Genomic DNA, 27,179 nt, shown 5'->3' with positions numbered 1-27,179 from the left:
TCTGAAGAAGAAAGAACAAAACTGGAAGTACCACACTTCCAAACTTCAAAATATGATACAAAAGTACAGTAGTTAAAACATCAGCTGGATTCAGTGGCTTACACCCGTAATCCCAGCACTTGCGGAGGCTGAGGCAGGCAAATCACTTGAGCCCATGAGTTTGAGACTAGCCTGGGCAACATGGTGAAATCCTATCTCTACTAAAAATAGAAAAAAATCAGTGCTGGGGCATGCTTGTAGTTCCAGCTACTTGGGAGGTGAGGTGGGAGGACCACCTGAGCTGGGGAGGTGAAGGCTGCAGTGAGCCATGATCATGCCACTACACTCCAGCCTGGGTGACAGAGTGAGACCCTGTTTCCAAAAACAAAAACAAAACAGTTTGGCACTAGTATGAAGGTAGACATAGCAACTCATGTAACAGAATAGAGAGCCCAGAAATAATTCACGTACGTATGGACAACTTAACCTTTGACAAGGGTGTCAAGAATATGCAGTAGGGAAAGGATAGTCTTTTCAACAAATGGTGTTTGGGAAAACTGGATATCCACATGCAAAAGAATGAAATTGGTTTGGACCCTTACCTTACACCTTTACACAAAAATCAACTCAAAATGGATTAAATAATTAAACGTAAGACCTGAAACTTACAAACTCTTAGAAGAAAACATAGGGAAGAGAGAGCATCATGACATTGGTCTTGGCAATGAATTCATGGGAATAACACCAAAAAGTGTCTGTGGATGGATGAATGGATAAATCAAATGTAGTATATACATACAATAGAATATTATTGAACCTTAAAAAGTAAGAAAATTTTGCAATATGCAACAGCCATGGATGAGTCTGGAGGTCATTATGCTAAGTGAAATAAGCCAGCCACAGAAAGACACAGAAATCAGTCAAGTAACTGCTTCATTACACTTACATGAGGTATGTAACTCATGGAAGGAGAGAGCAGAAGGGTGATTGCCACGGGCAGGGGGAAGCAGGAAGTGGGAAATTCCTAATAATGTGTATCAAGTGTCAGTAATGCAAAATGAATTCGTTCTAGAGATAAACAGTCTGAGAAAGTGTCACAGTATAGAGGAGTCTAAGAAGACATGACAACTACCACCTTTGGTGGTATTCTGGAACAGAAAAATGACACTAGGTAAAACTAAGGAAATCTAAATAAAGTATGGGCTTTAGTTATTAATTTTATCAATATTGGCATATTAGTTGTGACTGTTGTACTATACTAATGTTAGGTATTGACAGTAAAGGATACTGGATCTGATGTGTATGGGATCTCTATACTATCTTTGTACCTTTCCTGTTAGTCTAAAACTATTCTAAAATAGAAAGCATGTATTTTTTAAATGCTATAGGAGTTCAGTTAAGAAAAATTCCTTGAAAATTTGAAACTAAAGTACTAAACCCAACCAGTTCTTTTCCTCATTAATCACATACATAAAAGTTTCATAAAATGAAAAATAGGTATTCTAGGCAAAAGATGAGTTAAGAAAGTCTTAGTGGCACCTGAAAAAAGTTGTGAGAGACTTCAAAGTATACTTGAGATTATTTGGGACCCCTAGTGACATAGCTTTGAAGCACAGGTTGAAGAAACAGAACTTGGTCGTTTATATGCAATCTGGTAAGAAACTGCCTAAGAATCTTAATAGTCATCCGGGCGCGGTGGCTCAAGCCTGTAATCCCAGCACTTTGGGAGGCTGAGACAGGCGGATCACGAGGTCAGGAGATCGAGACCATCCTGGCTAACACGGTGAAACCCCGTCTCTACTAAAATACAAAAAACTAGCCGGACGAGGTGGCGGACGCCTGTAGTCCCAGCTACTCCGGAGGCTGAGGCAGGAGAATGGCGTAAACCTGGGAGGCGGAGCTTGCAGTGAGCTGAGATCCGGCCACTGCACTCCAGCCTGGGCGACAGAGCAAGACTCCATCTCAACAACAACAACAACAACAACAAAAAAAAAAAGAATCTTAATAGTCTCAAATATTTAAATCTGAAATTGTGTAACTGGAGCCAATTATACAATGTCATCTATAAACAAGATACTTGGTAAAACCTTTTGCTCTGTACTTCATGGATTTGTATAACCATGTGGGCAGCTTCTCTGCTTTTCTGCCTGAACTTAGAAATGAAATCTGGCTCTCCCTATATCAGATTATTTCACTCATGGCCTCATTAATTAGAAAGGAGAAGAGTTCAGCCTTTTCTACTCCCCATTTTCTACTCCTTGCTTTTCCATACCATACTATGAAAGGTAACAATCTTCTCTAGAGTTATTTTTTATTGTTATCATTTTATTTCTCCCTTTAGTTACCTATGACTAAAATTTTTTGGTTGACCTCTTGTCTCTAATGCATAATTTTTGCCTGAGTTCTCAATTTTCTTTAGTAATATCCTGAATATTTTGGGACTTTCTCTACAAAAATACATAGACACCAATTTTCATATGTTTTAAAATGGCTCATAGGTACTTTGGAATCCATGTGCCACAGGTCAAGAAACCCTGCCTATCTTGAATCTTAATAATAATAATAGAACTGAGGTGACAGACAGACATTATTTTTCTTACAGTCATTTCTTCTAAGTCTTACATGAATAATGTTAGCACTGAAGATGAACTTACTTTAATAGTTCTTGAAAATATGGTGAATATACTTTGGATATCTTTGAACAGTTCTATAGCTCTAGGATAGTGCTTACTTTTGGTCCTGGGCTATACTAGCATGGCTCAAACAAGCTCTACAATTTGATATTCTAATATTTGGTAAAGTTTCTGTTCTTGGTGTAGATAGACTGCATCCTGTGCAGTCTTGAAAGATGAGATAATCGGTATTCACATGTTATGTGCCAATACGTGATTTTTAAAAACATTTACTTTAATATTTTACTTATCTTTTGTATTTAGAAAGGAAAAAATACATTAGTTTCCCCCCCTCCCCCGCCACAAGGACTGTTATAAAGTGAAGGCTGCCATCTAGAGACAGACTCATCATTGGAGATGTAATCACAGCAATTTGTTTTCAAGGCATTCTAAAAAATTTATAAGTATCAAAAATGTATCTTTATTCATAATTTGTGAGGTTTTTTTTTCATTTTTGCACATACTATCTAGACAGATCCCATGCATCCCAAGATATTTATGATTAAGCTTAAAAGCTATCAAAGTGTCTCTTTCTTTGCCTTTCCCCCAGACCCCCTCCTCAAGTCTTGAAAAAGACTCTTAAATGTAGTCACTGCATTACTAGGTAGCTGTTAATTTCTACATTTCTGGTATGCTGATATTTAGTGAATCCTTCTCAGTTTTAGTAAGCTCAACATTTCTTGCCTGATCAGATTTTTTCTACCAATCCACCCATATTTATATCTAATCTTGATTTACAGTTTGCTCTTTATCAGACTAGGTTATATAAAAATGAAACAAAAAATGGCCAGGCACGCTGGCTCATGCCTGTAATCCCAGCAGTTTGGGAGGCCAGGGTGGGTGGATCATGAGGTCAGGAGTTTGAGACCAGCTTGGCCAACATGGTGAAACCCTGTCTCTACTAAAAATACAAAATTTATTGTGTTTTTAGTAGAGAATAATTACACATGGTTATGCGTGCCTGTAATCCCAGCTACTCAGGAGGCTGAGGCAGGAGAATCGCTTGAACCTGGGAGGTGGAGGTTGCAGTGAGCTAAGCATCGAGCCATTGCACTCCAGCTTGGACAACAGAGGGAGACACTGTCTCGAAAAAAAGAAAAGGTGAGACAACAATAAAAACGATCCTGTCATTTGCTTAGATTATCTCTAGTACATAACTAGATTACATTTTATTTATTTAGAGTCTATAATCTACTCTGTAAAAGAAAAGCTTTAAAATGATTTATACATGGAGCTATTACTTTGAAAGCATCTACTATTTGGAAGGCTCTTTTGCTAAGTGTGTTAGACAGTGTTAGTGTATTTCAACCACACTTAGACTTCAGTAATTTGGGCAAGAATGGCAAGCAAGAATGGTGTGTCGTAAAAGCTATCAACTTTTTTGGATGGCTGTGGGGAGTCTTGCTCTGTCATCCAAGCTGGAGTAGAGTGGCGCAATCTCAACTCACTGCAACCTCAGCCTCCCAGCTTCCAGAGATTCTTGTGCCTCAGCCTCCTGAGTAGCTGGGATTACAGGCATGTGCCACCCACACCTGGCTATTTTTTTGTATTTTTAGTAGAGATGGTGTCTTGCCGTATTGCCCAGGCTGATCTCAAACTCCTGATCTTAAGCAATCTGCCCACCTCAACCTCCCAAAGTGCTGGGATTATAGGTGTGAGCCACCATGCATGGCCAAAAGCCATTAATATATACTTAAAAGAGCCTTTTGTTATATTTGGATAAATTGTTTTGCTGCTGAGTAGAGTTCTGTCTACTTTCAGTCTTCTATGTACTTGTGTACCTAGAAGGGATGCATAGAAGGCTTGGGGTTTCTGCCCTGGCTGATCTCACAGAATAGAGAAGGAGGAGAATTGAAAATGACTGAGGAGGAACAGGGTTGAGACATTTCTCTAAACTGTGGTTCATAAATATGAGGATAAGAAAGTTTGCTGGGTCCTTCTTGACTTTTCTGACAATTTACCTCTTCATTGTCTTAACTTACCCCCATGAATAGGTACTAGGCATTTCGAATGGGGTGTTTAGTGCTGTTGGACCTGATATGTCTACTCTGGAGGTGGAGGCTATAGGTTTGGGTGATGGGAAAACCCCAAAATGGGCACGATAATGTATCAAAAAAAATGAATGCCCAAGTAGGAGAGTCTAATACTGAGTATCTTTTATGCTACAGGCGCAATGCCAAATACTTTACATTTGTTACCTCATTTAATTCTCTTATCATCCTTATTTATTTGTTTGAATGTTTCCCATGTGCTAAGTAATGTTCCAGGCAATAGCAGTTAGAACATTGAAGAAAACTTCTCTGCTCTGCAGTGATATTCTCACCATTTAAAAGATTAGAAATCCTAGTTTCATAGAGATTAAGTGACTTTTCTAGTGTCCCATATCTGGTAACTGGTGGAGCTGAGAAACCCTACTATGTCTTATTCTAAAGACGTTGAGCCACTCTAGGATGACTTATTTTCTGAAGCTTCTGATGTATTTTTTAATCACTGCAACTACAATTACAGTCTGTTTTTATTGTTGTTTATATAGATATTTATACAAGAATGTGTTTTCCACCCTTATGTTCCATCTTTTGTGCCCTATGATAGCAGATAACAAAAACACAGTATTTCTGGGAAACTTGTGTTGAGGATTCTTATTCTTGCCTTCTACTGAGTGCATATCGATAAGGATTATACAAATGCCTGATAGTGTTTAAGAGCAGTGTCTTTCAGTTTAGTTTTTTACATTTCATTTTTTTATTTGAAATGTATTTACTCATAATTTTGTTTGAGTAATATACTCATGTAGTTCAAATTTTAAAGTGCAAAAGCATGAATGTAGTCTCCTTTGTTTTCTAAACCTCAACTGCCCATTTCTCTTTCTTGGAGGCAACCAGTTTTACTAGAGTATCTTTCTAGAAATATTTTAATGTGTTCAATCAAATATATTTCAATATCCATTCTTTTTTGTGTTTGAATATATCCTATAGATCTTTCCATATCAGTCATAGATAGCTTATTTTTTTGAAAGCTCCGTCCATAGTTTTGATAGATTCCATTGACTTTGAGAGTCAATAAAGAATAGTGGTTATCATAGTAGACAGTCTGCCTGCATGTAAACCATGGGTCTGATACTGGGAAACTTTTTTTTGCAAGTTGCTAAACCTCTAGATGCCTCTTGTCTCAGAAATAATAGTACATTCTTCATAGGGCTGTTGTAAAGATTAAATGTATAAACATCAAGTGCCCGGGAGATAGTAAGCACCCAAATGTTAGCTGCCACCACCATTGTCATTAATATCACCTTTTTATGTATTTCATCTGATCTTTATGAGCATATAGGCTTTCTTTCCTTTTTTTTTTTTTTTTTTTTTTTTTTTTTTTTTATTACAAACAGTGCTTCAGGGATAACCTTTTACAGTCATTACTTTGCACATGTTTTGCTCTGTGGATGTTTTACTACAAGTACAATCCATGGATCAGAGTGTGTAAATTTGTAGTTTTGGCAGACATTTACCAAACTGCATACTGTAGAGATTGTACCAAATTATATACTTTTATCAACAATTTAACATAATTTAAATTATCTAGAACTTTATGGTAGCTTTCTGATGTTATGTCTAATTATGGTTTAAAATGGCAATTTCAAAATTCTTCCTTTTCCTTCTTAGGAGTACTGTCCTGTCAGAAGAGCCTGATCAAACAACGTTTTATGTTTTAATATAAAGTATATGTTGGAAGGTTATTCTTTTGGGATTCTCACAGATAACTTGTTAATGCTTGAGAGAGTGGAAGTTGATCTGAAAGATTAACTGTAAAATCTGTCGTTCCACAGGTACTGTGAGAATAGAGATGTTTCGAAATATGCAGAATGCAGAAATCATCAGAAAAATGACTGAAGAATTTGATGAGGTATAGCATTCCAGTATTTGTACAAATTGCTTACTTAATACTTTCACATGATGAATATGTTGATTATCTCAGGTTTTGTTTTGATTTGATGTTTAGTGTAACTGAAGATCTGTTTTTTAATTATATATGATAATCTATGGTACTAATTCCAAAATTAATGATCTTTCGAGGTTTGATTATGTTGTGTGGAGTATTGAATAATTACTGGCAGGATAAGAAAATTAGTGGTATGAGGTAGAAGTAGATTCTTGACATTTATTTTGAAGACCATCTCAAATTCCCAAATTTATAAATGCATCTCCAGCAGTTTTCTGTTTGTGGAATGCTAATTGCATTAAACGCTTTAAAGGGAAAATGGTTTGGAGGTCAGTGAATTCTAAGCAGGACCACATATTATACCTGTCTCACAGTTTATAAAATCATGTTATGTTATTTAAGATTCCAAGATATCCTAATTAAGAAAAGCCCTGCTTGCCTTCATTTAACCCAGAATTTCCCAAAATTATTTTACATGGAACTTCTCCCAAACCCCTGGTGTGTGTGTGTGTGTGTGTGTGTGTGTGTGTGTGTGTGTGTGTGTATGAATGTTAAGCTTCTATTTGGGACACTCTACTTGAAAGTATTCTTTTCATTTAGAATACATGTTTTCTTTGCTTAGCTTCACAAATTAATCACCTTTCCCATTTTCATAGAAATATTCTCTTGAGCAGTTTTATACTGATTGTAAATGCTGAAACATTTCCACAGTTTTATTTCTGTATTGTATTTATGGTGAAATGAATTTATATTATGTATTAGGCTACCATTAATTCCAGTTTTAACAATCTGCCTTTTGATTTAAATAACATTTCTATTTTGGTATGTGTTTCTTTTCTTGACTTTCAGCACTAAAATATTGGTTGTTTTCTAGGTCTACTCTTTGACAGGGAGTGGGCTTAGGGTTTTATTATTATTAATTTTAACTTGGAAAAAGTAATACAAACACACATATTAAGACAAACAGTGTGTGACCCGGGTATTGTGTTTTTTGAAAGTTCATCGGGTGATTCTAATGTATACCAAAGCTTGGGAACTACTGGTTTAAAGAAAATTTAAAAAAGCCAAGAATTAACTTAGTAAAACTCTTCACGTATCAAAATAGAATGAGATAAAAACAGAAATAAAGACACTGTGAAAAGGCACATATAACAAGAAAGCATGACTATTGTTTTAGGATTATTAAATAACTAGAAGTTGAGAAATTCAGGAAAATAAATATATACTTTTTTTTTTTTTGGAGACACAGTTTCACTCTGTTGCCCAGCCTGGAGCTCAGTGGCATTGTCTCAGCTTACTCCAACCTCCACCTCCCCGGTTCAAGCAATTCTCATGCCTCAGCCTCCCAAGTAGCTGGGATTACAGGCCTGTGCCACCACGCCCAGCTAATTTTTGTATTATTAGTAGAGACAGGATTTCTCCATGGTATCCAGGCTGATCTCAAACGCCTGACCTCAGGTGATCCAACCACCTCAGCCTCCCAAAGTGCTGGGATTACAGACATGAGCCACCACGCTCGGCCAAATATATACTTAAAAAAATACTCCTGTAAATATTGTTAACTATTATGGTATATTGAAGGAATAGTAAACTATTAAGAAAACTAAGAATGAGTTACATTGCAAGTGAAATGACTGAAAAGGCATTTCATATACCTAAACATATTTTCTTGCAGTATTTGAGAAGATCAACTTAATCAAAGACGACTTTTTAAAAAGCACCATTCAAGTTTTTTTGTTTGATAGTAAAGTAACACAGTTTGATTATGATATGAAGGTATTTATTTGAAGTGAAAATACTTACTAGATATTTGAGGCTATCCATTTTATCTTCTGTCACTTGAGGAAGATATTAGTCCTTTTGTTACTGTGCATACACCTGAGAAACTTGGTTTAAATGCATGTATATTGTGAAATATACCTTATTTTAACAAATTTATTATGTTTTTTTCTTCAAAAGACTATATATGTCATTTGGCTTTCTGGGAGTTGAGGGGGTTAGTTTTGTTAAATTGTATTCTGTAATATTCTAAAAGATCTGATAACAAGAACCACTGGATTCCAAGGGTCTAGAACGATGTCTAATTCTTAAGGAATAATCATTAAAATTTTATTGAAATTAATACATTGTATTTACAGCAAAGTAAGGTAAAGGTGAGATGAGCTAGTTTGAAGCTGTTTAGATTTTCAGTAAAGTGATCTAAAAGTAAGTTATTGCCTGAGAAGTATACTTTGGCTCCCATTCTTTATTACAAACAGATTATTATAACATTTGTTAATAATCTTTTTAAAATACCTGTAAACCTGCACACAGCCAGCAGTGCTTTGTGATTGTAATATCAACCTAATTTAAAAATAAATTAATTCCCAGAGCAGTCTATGGGCTATTCAGTCAGTACATACACTTGGTTCTTGATAGAGCTAGCTGTAGAAAGCTAAAGCAAATTGATATTTCTTCCCCACATTTTTGGAATTGCACATTCATATGTAAAGTCTTTGGTATGTTTCCAAGGTCAGATTGCATAGTTTTCATATGTTTTAAGTATAACTTTTATGTAGGGAAATTTTTGTAACAAAACACATTTAGTGTATTCATTTAGTGCCTTTAATTCTTGCTTGTTCTTTTGCATTACATTGATAAATTGTGCGATTTCTGTGTATTGTGCTCTCTGCCGTGATAACTTATGTTGCACATTTTTTCTCTTTTCCTAATTGTATGTATTTCTCTGAATTTATCCATTTCAGCATTTATCTAATCAAAGGATTAACATTATTAATAAGTATGAAAAGGGTTAGATAGTATACAAACTGTGAAAAGGAAATATTACAGATATGATAGGGGAAAGCTCAAATTGTCTCTAGTCCCAAATTAAAGTCTCTAAATTGTTTCAATTGTATATCCCATCACTAAACATTTTTTAAACTGTCATCCTAATAGTGAAAACCTGTGATAAGCCTCCTCTCTCTTCGTTATGCTCCTTTTCAGAGGGCTAATGTTTTTAACTTACGAGAGGAGTGCTTAGAAGTAACTACGTGGTGGCCAGGCATGGTGGCTCACGCCTGTAATCCCAGTACTTTGGGAGGCCAAGGTGGGTGGGCCACCCGAGGTCAGGAGTTCAAGAACAGCCAGGTCAACATGCTGAAACCCCATCTCTACTAAAAATACAAACATTTGCCAGGAGTGGTGGCATATGCCTGTAATTTCAGTTACTGGAGTGGTTGACGCAGGAGAATCACTTGAATCTGGGAGGTGGAGGTTGCAGTGAGCTGAGATCACACCACTGCATTCCAGCCTGGGGAAAAGAGTGAGATTCTCTCAAAAAAAAAAAAAAGAGTATGTGGTGATTATCTGAGACCACCTTAGTTCTGAACTTAAATATCTTACAAATAATGAATATATGAAAAGATTTCTTCCTTCCACCCTTGATAATCAGAAGACTGAGTATATACCCTTGTTTGTTTATTGTATTAAAGTGTACTTTGCAGCATATGCATATTTATTGATAGAATTAAATGTATATAGTATTGCGCTATCATTATTTGTGTCAGTAATCTTTAACGGACAGATAAAGAAGACTGTGTCATACTATTATGATTAAAATACGTGATCTCAAAGTGGTTTTCAGATATCACAGGCTAATTACTCAAGACTCAGTATTTAGACATTGTTCTAATGTTGGTAATGGGTCTATATCCTTGTTTTTAATAGTCTTCTTAATAATTTAAACTTTTCAAGGTCATTTTCTTATTAGATTTTCATGGCTTTACTTTTATAGTGGACTTAGATGAACTCATGCAAGAAGTGACTGTGCCACCACATTTCTTATTTGCTTATGATCACATACTCAGGTTTTTGTTGTTTCAGTTTTCTTGAAAAATCTGTGCTTGGTGCCTTTCCATTTTACCGGGAGTTAAAAATAGATACTATTGGCCAGGTGCAGTGGCTCACACCTATAATCCCAGCACTTTGGGAGTCTGAGGTGGGTGGATCATTTGAGATTAGGAGTTTGAGACCAGCCTGGCCAACATGGTGAAACCCCATCTCTACTAAAAATACAAAAATTAGCATGGTGGTACGCGCCTATAATCCCAGCTACTGGGGAGGCTGAGGCAGGAGAATCGCTTGAACCCAGGAGGCAGAGGTTGCAGTGAGCCAAGATCATGCCACCACACTACAGCCTGGGCAATGGAGTGAGATTTCACCTCAAAAAAAAAAAAGACACTGTTAAGCTTAAAGTCATTGAATTGGTCATATGTAACTTAAAATAACTTAAGAAACCAGTGATGAATGCCATTTCTACTGTCAACTCCTTTGAGTATTGAACTCTTTTTTGCTACTCTTTTAAATTTGTTTTGTGACACAAAGCAATCTGAAATATGGACCAAGTGAGGGCATACCAGGCTTATTCTGTATATTAAATATTAGCAACAATTAATTTCTTTCTTTTTGTAGATAAAAATAAATAGAAATAGAAGTTCTAATATTTTCTTGCAATACACCACTCTGTTTGTGTTGCATACTTCACTGTGGAAACTGCTCCAAGATGAGAAAGGTAAACAGAATGTTAAAGAAAGAAAATAGAAATGACAAGTGCCAAAAGACAAATCAATAATTAAAAAATTGCAGTGACTCCAGAAATTGTAATGAATTTGTAATATGCAAAAGTGTAACAAAGGAAATATATAATGACTGAACCCTGCAGTTCAAACTGTTGGGGACAAGAGCAAACATGTTGAATAGTAATAATAATAGCTACTAATCATGCTTAATAGTTGCAAGCACTGTTAAGTGCTTTACATATACTTAATCCTCACAACATTTTTGTGAGGTAGGTAGTTTATAATATTGTTATCCCTGTATGACAGATGAGAAAATTGGGGCACAAAAGGGTTAAGAAACTTACCTGAGGTCACACCACTACTAAATGGCAAGCCAGGAGTTGAACCCAAACAATCTAGCTCCTACAGCTGTACCTTTTTTTTTTTTTTTGGAGAGTGAGTCTTGCTCTGTCACCCAGGCTGGAGTGCAGTGGTGCGATCTTGGTTCACTGCAACTTCTGCCTCCCGAGTTCAAGTGATTCTCATGCCTTAGCTTCCTGAGTAGCTGGGACTACAGGCGCACACCACCACACCTGGCCAATTTTTGTAGTTTTAGTAGAGACGAGGTTTCACCATATTGGACAGGCTGGTCTTTGAACTCCTGGCCTCAGGTGAGCCACTGTGCCTGGCCCTAAGTCCATACTCTTAACTACTACCCTATTTTGTGTTTTATATAATCAGAAGTTTATGATACTGAAATGGCTGGGAAGAGATTACTCAGTAACAGTTAACGTTTTTTCAATTTGAACAACTCTGGTCATATAATTCGTTTCTGGCTATTTTTACTATCAATTTCTTACTGCTGATCCAGTGAGTTATAGAATTATACTAGTTTTTTTTAATGAGCCAGTTATACTCTCTTAATCTAAAATAATCTTTTTAGATTGAGTCAGACCTCTCTATTACATTATCTGAGACATCCAGTCATTATGAAAGATGCTTAAATGAGATATTTGTGAAGCCAAAGTATATTCCAACAATAACATTTATGTCAGTGGCTACTGGATTAAATTACCATCTGGATTAGTCATGATAAACTATGTATTGAGGATATACTTACATGCTGATAATTGGAAAATCTTTATCTTTCCGTTTTAAAACTTGTACAAAATTGGATTTTACAGTGATTGAAATAAATCACATTTATATTTGTCAATTATTAAGATGTATTAGATTTTTCAGCTAAAGCCAGATAGTAGGAATTCGGTTTTTTATTTATTAGAGGTATAACTTTTTGCTTGTATAGATACATAGTAGTTTACATTTTTTTTTTTTTTTTTTTTTTTTTTTGAGACAGAGTCTTGCTCTGTCACTCATGCTGGAGTGCAGTGGCGTGATCTGCACTCACTGCAAGCTCCGCCTCCCGGGTTCACGCCATTCTCCTGCCTCAACCTCCCAAGTAGCTGGGACTACAGGCTCCTGCCACTGTGCCCAGCTAATTTTTTTTGTATTTTTTAGGAGAGACGGGGTATCACCATGATCTCGATCTCCTGACCTTGTGATCCACCCGCCTCAACCTCCCAAAGTGCTGGAATTACAGGTGTGAGCCACCACACCCGGCCAGTAGTTTACATTTTTATGGAGTACATGTGAATATTTTTACATGCGTAGAATGCATAATGATCAAGTCAGGGTATTTGGGGTATCTCTTACCTTGAGTATTTATCATTTCTATGTGTTGGTACCATTTCAAGTCCTTTCGTAGCTTTTGTTTATTTGTTTGAGACAGACTCTCACTCTGTTGCCTAGGCTGGAGTGCAGTAGCACCATCTCAGCTCACTGCAACCTCCACCTCCCTAGTTCAAGTGATTCTCTTGCTTCAGCCACCCAAGTAGCTGGGATTACAGGCTTGTGCCACCATTCCTAGCTAAGTTTTGTATTTTTAGTAGAGACAAAGTTTTGCCATGTTGGCCAGGCTGGTCTTGAACTCCTGTCCTCAAGTGATCCACCTGCCTTGGCCTTCCTGAGAGCTGGGATCACAGGCATGAGCCACTGTGCCCAGCTCTCTCCTAGCTATTTTGAAATATGTAATATATTGATGTTAACTGTAGTCACCCAGGCCTGCTATCGAACATTATAACTGTAAGTTAGATAGAATTTACATGTGTGGCTTGGTATCCTCCTTGCAGTAACGAGTGAATTCTCACTTTGAGTTCACAAGATATCTGATGATTTACCCAACCTCTCCGTTTTCTCCTCACACGCCTTTCTCACTCTGGCATCTATCATTATATTCCCTATCACCATGAGATCAAGTTTTTTAGCTGATGGATATGAGTGAGAAAATGTGGTATTTGTTTTTCTGTTCCTAAGTTATTTCACTTAATATAATGATTTCCAATTCTATTCATACTGTTGCAAATGACTTTATTTTTTTATAACCAAATAGTTTCCTGTATGTGTATGTATACATATACACATGTATATGCTACATTTTCTTTATCCATTCATCTATTGATGGACACTTAGATTGATTCCATATCTTTGCTATTGTAAATAGTGCTGTGATAAACTTACAAGTGTGGTTATCCCTTTGATATACCGATTTATTTTCCTTTGGATAAATACATAGTAGCTGGATCATATGGTAGTTCTATTTTTAGTTTTTTGAAAAATCTCCGCACTGTTTTCCATGGTGGTTGTACTAATTTACATTCCCACCAACAGTGTGTAGAAGTTCTCTTTTCTCCAACTCCTCACCAGTATCTGTTGTTTTTCTTCTCTTTAATAATAGCCATTCTAACGGGGTTGAGATGATATCTCATTGCCCATTTATTGTATTTTCTTGATGATTATGGATGTTGAACACTTTTTCATATACCTGTTGACCATTTAAGTTTTCTTTTGAGAGTTGACTATTCGTGTGCTTTGCTCACTTTTTAATGGGATTATTTTTTTTTTAATTTATTGTTGAGTTGTTTAAGTATTCTGGGTATTAGTCTTTTGTTGGATGAATAGTTTGCAAATATTTTCTCTCATTGAAGAGGTTGTCTCTTCACTCTGTTGTTTTCTTTGCTGTGCTTTTTTATTTTTAGTTTAATGTATCTTGTTTGCCTTTTTTGTTTTTGTTGTCTGTGCTTTTGATGTCTTGGCTATAAATTATTTGCCTAGACCAGTGTTCTGAATTGTTTTTCCTGGGTTTTCTTCTAGTTTTATAGGTTCCGGTCTTACATTTAAGTCTTTAATTTATCTTGAGTTTTTTATATAAGGTGAGAGATAGGGGTTCAGATTCATTCTTCTGCATATGGATATCCACTTTTTCCAGTATCATTTATTGAAGGAAGGTGTACTTTCTGCAGTGTATGTTCTTAACACCTTTGTCAAAAATCAGTAGGCTATAAATATGTGGATTTATTTCTGGATTCTCTGTTCTATTCAATTGGTATGTGTGGTTATTTCCATACCAATACTTTGCTCTTTTGGCTAATACAGCCTTATAATATAATTTGAAGTCAAGCTGTAATGCCTTTAGCTTCGTTTTTTTTTTTGTTTTATTTCATTTCATTTGTTTGTTTGTTTTGCTTAACTTTACTTTGGCTATTCTGGCTCTCTTTTGGTTCCATACACATTTTAGGATTTTTTTTTTTCTGTTTCTGTGAGAACGGACATTGGTATTTTGATAGGGATTACATTGAATCTATATATTGCTTTTGACAGTATGGTCATTGATATGGTTTGGATGTTTGTCCCCTTTAAATCTCATGTTGAAATGTAATCCCCAGTGTGGGAAGTGGGGCCTGGTGGGAAGTGTTTGGGTCATGGGGACAGATCCCTCTTGAGTGGCTTGGTATCCTCCTTGCAGTAACGAGTGAATTCTCACTTTCAATTCACAAGATATCTGATAATTTTTTAAAGTGTGGCACCCCTGCCCCGTTACTCCTTCTCTCACCGTGTGATTCACTGGCTCACCTTCACCTTCTTTTTAGCTGATGGATATGAGTGAGAAAATGTGGTATTAAGTGTGATTATAAGCATCCTTGAGGACCTCACCATAAGATGAGCAGACTCCAGTACTGTGCTTCATATACAGCTTCTAGAACCTGAGCCAATAAACCTCTTTTCTTTATAAATTACCCAGTCTCAGGTATTTCTTTATAGTAATGCAAAAAATAAAAATAAAAAAGGCGACAGTCATTTTACCAACCTTTTTAAAAAAAAAATTTCAGTTGGTACCAACATTTTACCAATATTCTTGCGAATCATGAGCGTGGGATGTCTTTCCATTCGTTTGTGTCCTCTTCAATTTCTTTCATCAGCCTTTTATAGTTTTCCTTATAGAGATCCTTCCCTTTAGTTAGCTTTATTTCTAGATCTTTTATTTTTTGTAGCTATTGTAAATGGGATTACCATCTTGATTTTTTACAGCTGTTTTATTATTGGTATATAGAAACCAATTTTTATGTGTTGAAAAAATGTAAAGCACTTTACTGAATTTGCTATCAGCTCTGAGAATTTTTTGGTAGAGGCTTTGGGTTTTTCTAAATATAAGATCATATCATCTGCTGAGAGGGACAGTTTGACTTCCTCTTTTCCAGTTTGGGTGCATTTTGTTTTTTTCTCTTAACTGATTGGTCCGTCTAGGACTTCCAGTACCATGTTGAATAAGACTTATAAAAGTAGGCATGTTTGTTTTGTTTCAGTTCTTAGAGGAAAAGGTTTGAACTTTTCCCCATTCAGTATGATGTTACCTGTGAGTTTGTCGTATATGAACTTCATTATTTTGAGGTATATTCCTTTTTTGCCTAGTTTATTGAGAATTTTTATCATGAATAGTTGTTGGATTTTACCAAATGCTTTTTCTACATCTGTTGAGATGATCAGAGGGTTTTTGTCTTTCATTCTGTTGGTGTTATGTATCACATTTGTTGATTTGCATATGTTAAGCCATCCTTGAATGCCTTATGTAAATTTTGCTTGATCATGGTGTATTAGTGAGTTTGTAGTGAGATTAAATCAGTAATAAAAAGTCTCCCACCCAAGAAAAGCCCAGGCCCAAAAGGATTCACAGCTGAATTCTACCAAAGATAGAAGAAATAGTACCAGTCCTCCTCAAACTATTCCAAAAAACTTAAAGAGGAGGGAATTCTCAGTAAGTCATTTTAGAAGGCCAGCATTACCCTGTTAGCAAAACCAGATAAGGACACAGCAAAAACAACAACAACATCATAAAGGAAACTACAGGCCAATATCCCTGATGAAGTTAGATACAAAAGTTTTAGCAAACCGAAGTCAACAGCGCATGAAAAAGGTAATATACTATGATCAAACAATTTGTTAGTGTATAGTTGTTCATAATAGTCTCTGATGATCTTTTGTTTTCTGTGTTATCAGATGTAATGTCTCATTTTTCATTTCTATTTTTTTTTAATTTGGGTCTCTGTTAGTCTAGCTAGTGGTTCATCAGTTTTATCTTTTTGAAGAATCAACTTTTCATTTCATTGATCCATTGATTTTTTTTAGTTTTAGCTTCATTTATTTTTGTTCTGATCTGTATTATTTATTTTCTGCTGTTAATTTTGTATTTGGTTTGTACTTCCTACTCTAGTTCCTGAGGTGCATCGTTAAATTGTTTCTTTGAAACCTTACTACTTTTTTTTTTTAAAGACAGAGTTTCGCTCTTGTCCCACAGGCTAGGGTGCAGTGGCGTGATCTCGGCTCACTGCAACCTCTGCCTCCCAAGTTCAGGTGATTCTCCTGCCTCAGCCAACCGAGTATCTGGGATTACAGGCACCCACCACCACACCCAGCTAATTTTTGTATTTTTAGTAGAGATGGAATTTCACCATGTTGGCCAGGCTGATCTTGAACTCCTAACCTCAGGTGATCCACCCACATCAGCCTCCCAAAGTGCTGAGATTACAGGTGTGAGCTGCTGTGCCTGGCCTGAAACCTTACTACTCGTTTGATGCAGGTGTTTATTGCTATCAACTTTGATCCTAGTACAGTTTTTGCTATATCCCACAGGTTTTGGTATGTCATGTTTCCACTTTCATTTCTTTCAAGGCATGTTTTGATTTACATCTTAATTTCTTCATTGACCCAGTGGTTATTCAGGAGTGTTTTTTTAAATTTTTATATATTTGTAAAGTTTTCAAAGTTTCTCTTTGTATTGATTTCTGGTTTTATTCCATTGTGGTCTGAGAAGATATTTCATATGATTTTGATTTTTTAAAATTTGATGAGACTTGTTTTGTGGCTTAACATATAGTCTATCCATGTGCTAATGAGAATGATGTGTATTCTGTTTATGGCCATACCACCCTGAATGCACCTGGTCTTGTCCGATCTCGGAGAATAATGTGTATTCTGCAGTTGTTGGATAAAATGTCCTATAAATGTCAAGTCTATTTGGTTTAAGGTCTAGTTTAAATCCAGTGTTACTTTAATGAATTTCTGTGTAGATGATCGAATGCTGAGAGTGAGGTGTTGAATTCTCTGTTATAGTCTGGGAGTCTGTTTAGATCTAGTAATGTTTGCTTTATAAATCTGGACGCTCCCCCGTTGGGTGCATATATACTAAAAATTATTAAATATTCTTGTTGGGTTAATCTCTTTATCATTATATAATAACCTTTGTCTTTATGACTGTTTTTGATGTAAAGTTTGTTTCACTCGTCATAAGTATAGCTGTTCTTGCTCACTTTTCATTTCTATTTGTGTGGAGTATCTTTGTCCATCCCTTTAGTTTCAGTCTGTCTGTGTCTTTACAGGTAAAGTGCATTTCTTGTAGGCAGCATGTAGTTGGATACTGTCTTTTATCTACTCAGCTGGTCTTTGTCTTTTTAGTGGAGTATTTAATCCATTTACATTCAAAGTTAATATTACTATATGACCCTTTGTTCCTGTCATAGTGTTAATTGTTTTCTGGTTGTTTTGTAATATTATTTGTTTCTTTTTCTCCTATTGTTTGTCTTTATTGTTTGGTGATTTTCTGTAGCAGTGTCATTTGATTATTTTATCTTCCTCATATGTGTGTTTGCTTTACCAGTGAGATTTATACTTTCGTGTGTTTTCTTGATGGTAAGCATTGTTCATTCACATCCAGTTTTAGGACTCCCTTGAGCAGTTTTTTTGTGTAAAACAGATCTGGTGGTGATGGATTTCCTTAGCTTTTGCTTGTTTGGGAAAAAATTTATTTCTGCATTTATTAAAGATAGTTTTGCTGAATATAGTGCTGTTGACTAGCAGGTTTTTGTTGTTGTTGTTGTTGTTGTTGTTGTTGTTTTCTTTTAGCAGTGTGAATATGTCGTCCCATTCTCTCTGGTCCTGTAAGGTTTCTGCTGAGAAGTTTACTGGTAGTCTGATGAAGGTTTCTTTATATGTGACTAGACACTTTTGCTGTTCTTAGAATTCTTTGACTCTAAACAGTTTGACTATAATATGCCATGAAGATGACCTTTTTGGATCTTAGTTTCTTGTATCTAAATGTCTGTATCTCTTGCTAGACTTAGGAAGTTTTCATCTATTCTTTTATTAAGTAAGTTTTAAACTCCTTTCATTCTGTCTTGGCCTTCTGGGACGATTTGAACATGTGGGTGCTCTGTGGTATTTCATATGTCACAAAGGCAGTGTTCATTTTTCTTTATTTTTGTCTGACTGAATTATCTCAGAAGACCTGTGTTCAGGCTCTGATACTCACTTTTCTGCTTGATCCAGTCTTTTGTTGAAGCTTGCAAATGTATTCTTTATTTCATTCAATGAATTATTCAGTTCCAAAATTTGTGGGAGTTTTTTTGTTTTCTTTTGTTTGCCAGGGTCTTTCTCTGTCGCCCAGACTGGAGTGCAGTGGCGTGATCTCTCGGCTCACTGCAACCTCTGCCTCCTGGGCTCACGTGATTCTCCCACTTCAGCCTCCCAAATAGCTGGGACTACAGGCACACACCACCATGTCTGACTAATATTTTGTATTTTTGGTAGAGATGGGGTTTTGCCATGTTGCCCAACCTGGTCTCGAACTCCTGAGCTCAGGGAATCCACCCACCTCAGCCTCCCAAAGTGGTAGGATTATAAGTGCGAGCCACAGCGCCTGACCTGGTTCTTTTTAATGATACCTGTTTCTTTGGTAAATTTTTGGTTTATATCCTGAATTGTTTTGCTGAGTCCTCTGTATTGTTTTTCAGAATTCTCTTATATCTCACGGAGCTTCTTTAGAATAAATAATTTGGGTTCCTTTTCCAGGACTTAGTGATTTTTTTTTGGTGGGGGGGGGGGGCATCTGTTGCTGGGGAATTATTGTATTCCTTTGGAGATATCAAGTTCCCTTGCTTTTTCATGTTTCCTGTGTCTGTAATTGATATCTGCACATCTGTTATAGCAGTTTGCTTCTTTGAATTGTTTGCTTTTGCATGGAAGGACTTTCTCCTGAAGATGTTAGCTGAAGTGTTCTTTGGGTGGCACTCTTTGGCTTTGATTTTGGATGCGTGCAGTCTCTGGATTATTTCTTGGGTTCTTGGGACACTGGGCAGCCAGTGTGGCATGGGCTGTGAAAGTGGCAGGGCGTCTGTGTCCCAGGAAGTGGGCACTGGTGTTGGCAGTTGCTGCAGTGTGCTAGACTGCCAGTCTCCAGGCTCACAAGTGGTGCATACAGGTAGGTGCCACCTGTGGTGGTAGCTGGGTAGGTAGGCTTAATCCTGTACCTGAGAGGAGTGTTCTGGTCCCAACATTGGTGTTCTGGGCTGTTCTGTGCTCTGGTATGGGGCTGGGGCAACCAGGGCTGGGTGGGGTTGTCCTCAGGTCCTCTGATAGTGTGTGCAGGTGCCAGATGTGGTAGGCAGGGACGAGGTAATCCCCAGGTTATCAGTGGAATGCTTGTGTAGGGGGTGGTGGCAGTTGTGCTGCTACCGTGCTGTTGGTGAGGATAGTGCTGCCTTCAGTGGCAAACAGCCTAGACTGGTAGGTGGAGAACATGTGCACCACGCTTGCCTCCGCACCACTGTGCTAGTGGTAGTAGCCCTTGTCTCAGTTATGCCTGAGATCGGATGTGGTAGGCCAGGGTCTTTCTCATTTATATCCTGGGGGCAGCAGCTCAATCGTCTCTTGTGTCTCAGCCCAGCACTCTTGGGCTCCAGGATAGTATGGAGTGTGTCGGGGTTAGAGCTCTAAAATAGTGCCTTGCTGTTGCTGTTCAGGTCTCAGGGAATTTGTGGGACTCGGCATGCGCTTCCTCTCTGGAGCAGTGCTGTTGTACAGTCTCTCGGCAGCTCATTATAGTTTCAGGGCCCATGAGGATCAAGGGGTTCTTCCATTGCTAGAATTGCAGGAGGCCACTGTGGGAATGTAGACAATTGAGGGTCTCTTACTTTTCTTCTCCCCATGTTGAGGAGTCTCTGTTGGCTCTCAAGTGATCCCGGCCAAGCAGGCTGCTTTGCTTTCTTCTCCTTTTTTCCTTTAACTATTTCCTGTCACATTTCTGTTGAATTCCAGTGGATGACCTATTCAGGTTGTGATTTTATGCTTGGTATATGTATGTTTTTCCTTCAGATGGAGTCAAGCTCTGTTGCCCAGGCTGGAGTGCGGTGGTGCATCTCAGCTTACTGCAACCTCTGTCTCCTAGGCTCAAGCGATTCTCATGCCTTGGCCTCCCAAGTAGCTGGGATTACCAGCGTGACACCATGCCCAGCTGTTGTTTTTTGTTTTTTTGTTTTTTTGTTTTTTTTGTTTTTTGTTTTTTTGTTTTTAAGTAGAGATAGGGTTTCACTGTGTTATCCGGGCTGGTCTCAAACTCCTGGGCTCAATGGATCCACCCACCTCAGCCTCCCAAAGTGCTGGGATTACAGGCATGAGCCACCACATCTGGCCTGTATACTTAATATTTTTGTTCTTCTTAGTGGATGATGTATGAAATGACACTAACCAGTTATCTTGAAGCCCCTCCCAGGTATAACTTTTTAACAAGGGTTGAATAAACGAACAATTTGGTTTTCAAACTTTATTTTATGAGATTAATTTATTTTTGTGTTTGATAAACATTTAGTGAACACTTAATGTAGCCCAACTTTTAGTTGGGAACTGTATATTTAGAGACAGTTGTAGATCATGAGCCCACATCCTAAAGGGGGATAGAGCTTTGTAAACTAATTGCAATTATACCTTGACAAGTTTAATAGCTGAGAAGTATACAAGACTCAGTGAAAACCCAAAGGATAGTTGATTATCTGAAGTGTGAGGGCTTCACAAAATATTTATGCTTAGAATTAGTTTTAAGACATGAATAGAAGTTCCCCAGAAAAACCAGGAAGGAGCTCTATGTTTCAGTGGAGTTTGGGAATGTATAGGATCACCTGAGAGAGCGAATCTCAGTCAGGGTTTTCAGTATCCTTAAAGTTTTAATGAAAAGTTGTTCCCATTATGGTGATATATAAGTTCACAGATGTGGTTTTACATCTTAAGCACTGACTATAACATTGTGATAAGTTAGAGAATGGCACTGTAGAATTTGGAGTTTCTTCTGTTGATTTCAGGAATATGGTATGTCCTCACAGATATTTATGTGGATAGTTTCAAACAATTGTTTTTTGTTTTTTTGTTTGTTTGTTTGTTTTTTAAGACAGAGTTTTACTCGGTCACCCATGCTGGAGTGCAGTGGCACAAACTCAGTCTCTGCTCACTGCAGCCTTCACCTCCCAGGTTCATGTGATTCTCATGCCTCAGCCTCCCAAATAGCTGGGATTACAGGCTCATGCCACCATGCCCGGCTAATGTTTGCATTTTTAGTAGAGATGGGGTTTCACCATGTTGGCCAGGATGGTCACAAACTCCTGACCTCAGGTTATCCGGCTGCCTCAGCCTTCTAAAGTGCTGGAATTACAGGCATGAGCCACCTTGCCTGGCCTAATGATTCATTCATTTGATCAAGGAATATTTGAGTGTCTATTACTTTCTAAACATTGAGGATATAGCACTGAATATACCAGGCAAAAAATAATCTTTACCCTCATGGAATTTACATTTTAGTTAGGGGGAAAAAAAACCAATGAATAAAATATCTAAGCAAAATATTATGATATGATAGATGGCAATAAATGCTATGCAGAAAAAAATAAAGCAGAGAAAGAAGAGATTGTGGGGAGAAGAGTTGTTTAATATAAGGAGGTTACTCCACTGCCCATCTTTATACGTCTTTTTACATGTCATGTGTAAGTATGTATATAAAGAAGAAATTTATAACTAGTTGTATTAGAGTTAGGAAGCTCTTGAAGTGGATACAGGAAATTTTTTCTTTTTCCAAAAAATTTTTAGAGTGATATTTGCACATGGTACAAATAAAAAAAACTAAAAGTTTCAAATGGTATACATTTTTATTCTAGTCAGGAATTGAGTCGAATTGTGTTTTGTTGCTGCTATCACTAATGTATCACAGGTTTCAGATTTCTTTAGTGATGAAGTGCCATTGACTAGTGCTTAGGATACCAAAATTTTTCTCAATGTTCAGGCTTCACCCTCACATACCTCTGCTGTCTGCACCCCAGTGCTACAGAGGGGATCTCTCTCCATACTGTTATCCCTTCCGCTAGTGGTAGACTGGTGTTGCTTATTGCCTGGCGCTATGATGGGGACATCTATTGTCCTAATCCTCCCTCAGTTTAACTATGCTTTGTGAGCCACCAAGGGGCCTCCTCAGCTTTCCTGTCTCTCCTTTCTGTAGCAGCCAACCTCTGTGTTGTCTGTGGTTGGCGTTCAGTGGGGGCTTCTGCCCTTCTTTCTTCTTTTTAAATATATAAATAGTGCTTTATTGATAAAAGGTTAGTTTAAATGGATGCAAAATTGCTGTGTAAAATAAGTAAGTGTTTTCAAAATACATTTCTATGGGTAGAGACTATCTTTTAGTAAAAGAGAAGTTATGTGTTATCAAAAATATATATTTAGCTTTGGGCAGTAAAACAAAAGGGGATCAGAAGTGTAGCAGTGTGGGCCCTTCCTCCCTGCATAGCTGTTACCAGGAGGCAGCGTGCCTGAAGTAGTACTTTCACTCAAACATACACAGGGCTTACATTAATCACTTGCGGATGCTTTTTTTCTTTTCTTACAGATTTTTCTAGCAAAGTTATTAAACATCAAAAACTCAAATAATGGGCTCTGCACGGATATACTCTGAAGTCGTGAAACACTTTTACTTAGTTGCCTTCACACAGTAAGCCATAACATACAGTTTTTGGCTATTCCCAATTAAGCAACAGTGAAGGGTTCTGCCCCTCTTTTAATACTGGCAAACCTCTCAGTATTGGTATAGGATTCAGGTCTCAGGACATTGTTTTGTCTCCTTCTTTCCCCCCAAGTAGTGGGTGTTTTCTTCTACTCTTCTCTCAGTTGCAGTGGGTCTTTGCTGTGCGTTGGGGATGACTCCATTTCTTAATCCTCTTCCCACCAGATTGAGGCTACTTTATAGAAGAGAAGGGTCTAGAGAAGTGAGCCAGACATTTTGCCTTTTCCCTGAGAAGTTCAGGATTACCCCCTGTAGACCTGCGTTAACAAGAGAGGTGTTCTTTGTTTTTCTGCCCTGTCCCCAGGCTTTGTTGTGAGTACCTGGTACCTGGTTGAGTCCTGTGGAATATAGTTTTTTGTGTTTTTTTGTTTGTTTGCTTGTTTGTTTGTGTTTGTTTTTGAGACAGGGTCTCTCTCTCTCCTAGGCTAGTCTTCACTAGTGACCACCAGTTGTACCAGAATCATTTACTAAATAATTCATCTTTCTTCACTGCTTATAATTCTTCTCCAACAGTAGGAATGCATTTGTCTCTGAGTAACAGAAAAGCTGACCCATAGTGGCTTAAAACTCAAAGGAGTTTGTCATGTAGAGTAAATGTGGGAGTAGACATCAAGGACCTAGACTTCTCCCATTTTTCTCTTCAACCATTCTTTATCCTCAAACTGGTCCCTTCATGGTTGCAAGATGACTGAACATCCCGCATCATGTATGCATTTCAGATCAGTGAAAAGCAGGAACAAAGGAATAAAGAGATCATAATATCCTATGTCATTCATTTTAGAAGGCTTTTCCAGAAGACTCATCTAGCAAATTACATTTTTTTCCCTCAGATATTTCTTACATATTTTCCAGGCTACTCATGTATCTCCTGTCAATTATTCTTCTCTTTAATTCATGAACTGAATTGTTTAATTAAGAAATCAAATATTTTAGTTCCTTAGGGGTTTTGTTTGTTTGTTGTACTACATTTGAATCTATTGAAGTATGCTTCTTTTTCAGGTTTTCCAAAGTGCGGATTATTCTGCCTTCCCTTCCTTGCTTGATGTTGGGCCTGTTTAGGTCGTTTATTTTCTTTGTAACTTCCCTTAGGCCCAGGTTCAGTTGTTGTGGATAACAAAATGGCTAATTCTCAGTTGGTATAAAACAAGAGGAACTCTACTATAGTGGGGTTTTGTGATATAAAAGCAGCAGGTAGGCTGGTGAGATACCTTTAGGAAGCATCTTTGCTTTCTAGTCTATGTAACTTCTCCAATCTATACTCACACTCCTAGTCATGTAGTGCTCCCTACAACTCATCTAACACCAACATTAACTTTCTTTTGGGGTTTTGACTCTGAATCCAGTCTCTTCTAGTGTCTGCTTTTTGTTACCTGTTCTTGGGATCTGCTATTCCGTATATCATACTAGTTCTCTTTCCTATGACTCCAGCAGCGCTCAAGGCCTCACTTATAAACAAATTTGCCTAGCAGCACTTTGTTCTAAAAAAGACAAAAAGCTGCACATTGAGAATATTCAGGCAACCATGTTCACAGAATTCCTCATTCTCTGCCTTGTTAAATTCCATTCCTGTACTAAAGTGTCTTAAGATGGAGAGGGAAACTTCTAGCCAATTGGGTTGTACTCTAAGTTTTGTGTTTTAAACAAGATGACACAACCTGGTGATATCAAAAACTCAGATTGTTTTCTTAGAAAAGTTAATCAGTCCAGTGTATGAAGTGGAATTAAAATCAAGTTCGTAGTAAAATTTGAAGAAATTTGATTGGAGTTTAGGATGTATAAGATTATTTTTGGACTTCCCAATGAAATGCTTATACTTTTGAAATTATCACTTCTTAAAAATTCAATTTAAAACATTGAAAGATGTGATATGACACAGGTATCATTATTACTTTGATCAAAATTCAAATGGCAATCATCCTTTCTGGTCTAAACTTCGAAAATTTTTTTTTACTATTTCAAATTATCTCAACTAAGATCCAAATACAACAAACTAGACTATTATTTTCAACGAAAGGCTTAGAATGATAAAGTGGATGCTGTTTCTAAAATAGTAATTTTGAGTACTTTAAGAATTACTTAGTTGTGGCAGATCAAAACCAAATAAAGATAAAGCAATCAAATGTACTATGAAAGTCACCTATTTCTTTCTGTAATGACTTTGCAAAAAAGGGTTCCTATGTAGGTAGGAAGGAAAAAAAAAAGCTTTGATCAAACTGCTATAATATGACATGCTTAATGTGTTCCTTTTCTCTTTTTTAGGACAGTGGTGATTATCCTCTTACTATGCCTGGACCTCAGTGGAAAAAATTTCGTTCAAACTTTTGTGAATTTATTGGAGTCCTGATTCGACAGTGTCAGTATAGCATAATTTATGATGAGTATATGATGGACACAGTAATCTCCCTTTTGACGGGTTTGTCAGACTCCCAGGTCAGAGCTTTTAGGCATACAAGTACCCTGGCTGGTAAGTAATCAACATTTTATTTCCTTTTCATTTAGTTTTGTTGAATATGTTTTATTCTGATTAAAAACTTAATGAGAATAAGATGTAATTAAAACTTTAATTACAATAAAACTTTCATTTGAATAGTTTTTGTTAAAATTTATGCCTGTTTTGATAACTGGCATTTGATAACCTCAAGAATGAAAATTGAAATTTTCTGGCCAGTGTCATCAAATGTCTGTCTGAATGTTTAGTTACTAATGTACATCCTTATTTGTAACTGAAGAAATTTTAAGAGACCACTAGGCCAAATTCTTTGGAAAACCCAAGTAATAATAGTTGAAATTCCAAATTTAGTCTGGTTTTTTAATTGCATAATTACATTGTTTCATTGCTCATTATAGATAAGTGGGTAAATACTTGTTTATATATTTGAAACAATTCCATCCATTAGGGCAACAAACATTCTTCTATTCCTAGTGCTATAATAACTTAAACATACTCAAATATTAACATATTTAAAATCAGTTCTTAAGGTAGGCTATAGATAATTTGAAGAACTAACAGATTAGTATTCACTTTTGCTTTATTTTAGAGGTATTATGACAACTTGTCAACCAACTATATTCGTTTTTTTCTTGACTTTCAGTAACGAGGTAATTTTCTTATTTTAGCAATTGTTCTATTTTTCCTTCACTGCTTTAACTGTGCCTACCTAAAATGACTATTTTTTTTTCATTCATAATGGAGTGTGTGTGTATACTCATTGGGTGTTCATAATTGTATGTTTAAATAATCAATTACATCTTTTGTAGTAGCAGTAACTTTGCCTATATTCATCTTACTTATCATGACAACCCAGATTTAGATTCATTAATTACATTTTATTTTGCATGTAAATTTTAATTTCTCATTTATCTAATTTATTTAAAGGTCTGTTCTTCAAACTTTAGCACACACCAGAATCACCTACAGAGCTTGTTGAAACAGATTGCTGGGCAAGAAGTTCCCAGGCAATGTTGATGCTGGTGATTTGGGAACTACACATTGCAGATGTCTGCTTTAAAATTTTGTTATTTTTTTTTTGGCTTAACCTGTTGTCCAAAGCCAATAAGATAATAACTGGAGTCATCTATATGTTTTTACATTCTTTTTTCCCAATTCTCATTTTCCCTTACTCAGTTACTTCATATTAACTCATATTAGTGTTTATTATTCTGTTAGTTACAGTCCTAACCAAATAAACATGAAGCACAGTTTGTTTTTTCTGAGAGTATTCTTTTCTCATTATTAGGAAGAGAAGGAAATATTTTACCCAATTTTATCTGTTTTCAAAATATTAAAATATAATT

The 27,179-nt window shown here is 36.7% G+C and overlaps 1 protein-coding gene across 2 annotated transcripts in view; it reads left to right on the top strand.

Moving 5' to 3' along the window:
* Positions 1-27,179, top strand: part of STAG1 (STAG1 cohesin complex component) — a 418,116-nt gene that overhangs the window by 214,391 nt on the left and 176,546 nt on the right. For both annotated transcript variants that reach the window (XM_017874840.1, XM_017874839.1), the window contains exons 6-7: positions 6,472-6,548; positions 25,644-25,848. In XM_017874840.1, the coding sequence (XP_017730329.1) occupies positions 6,472-6,548; positions 25,644-25,848 (282 nt within the window). The remainder of the gene's footprint in view (positions 1-6,471; positions 6,549-25,643; positions 25,849-27,179) is intronic.

The sequence above is a fragment of the Rhinopithecus bieti genome, unplaced genomic scaffold, assembly GCF_001698545.2.
Source record: "Rhinopithecus bieti isolate Rb0 unplaced genomic scaffold, ASM169854v2 scaffold_9203, whole genome shotgun sequence".
NCBI lineage: Eukaryota > Metazoa > Chordata > Mammalia > Primates > Cercopithecidae > Rhinopithecus > Rhinopithecus bieti.
This window is presented reverse-complemented; position numbering and strand designations above follow the sequence as displayed.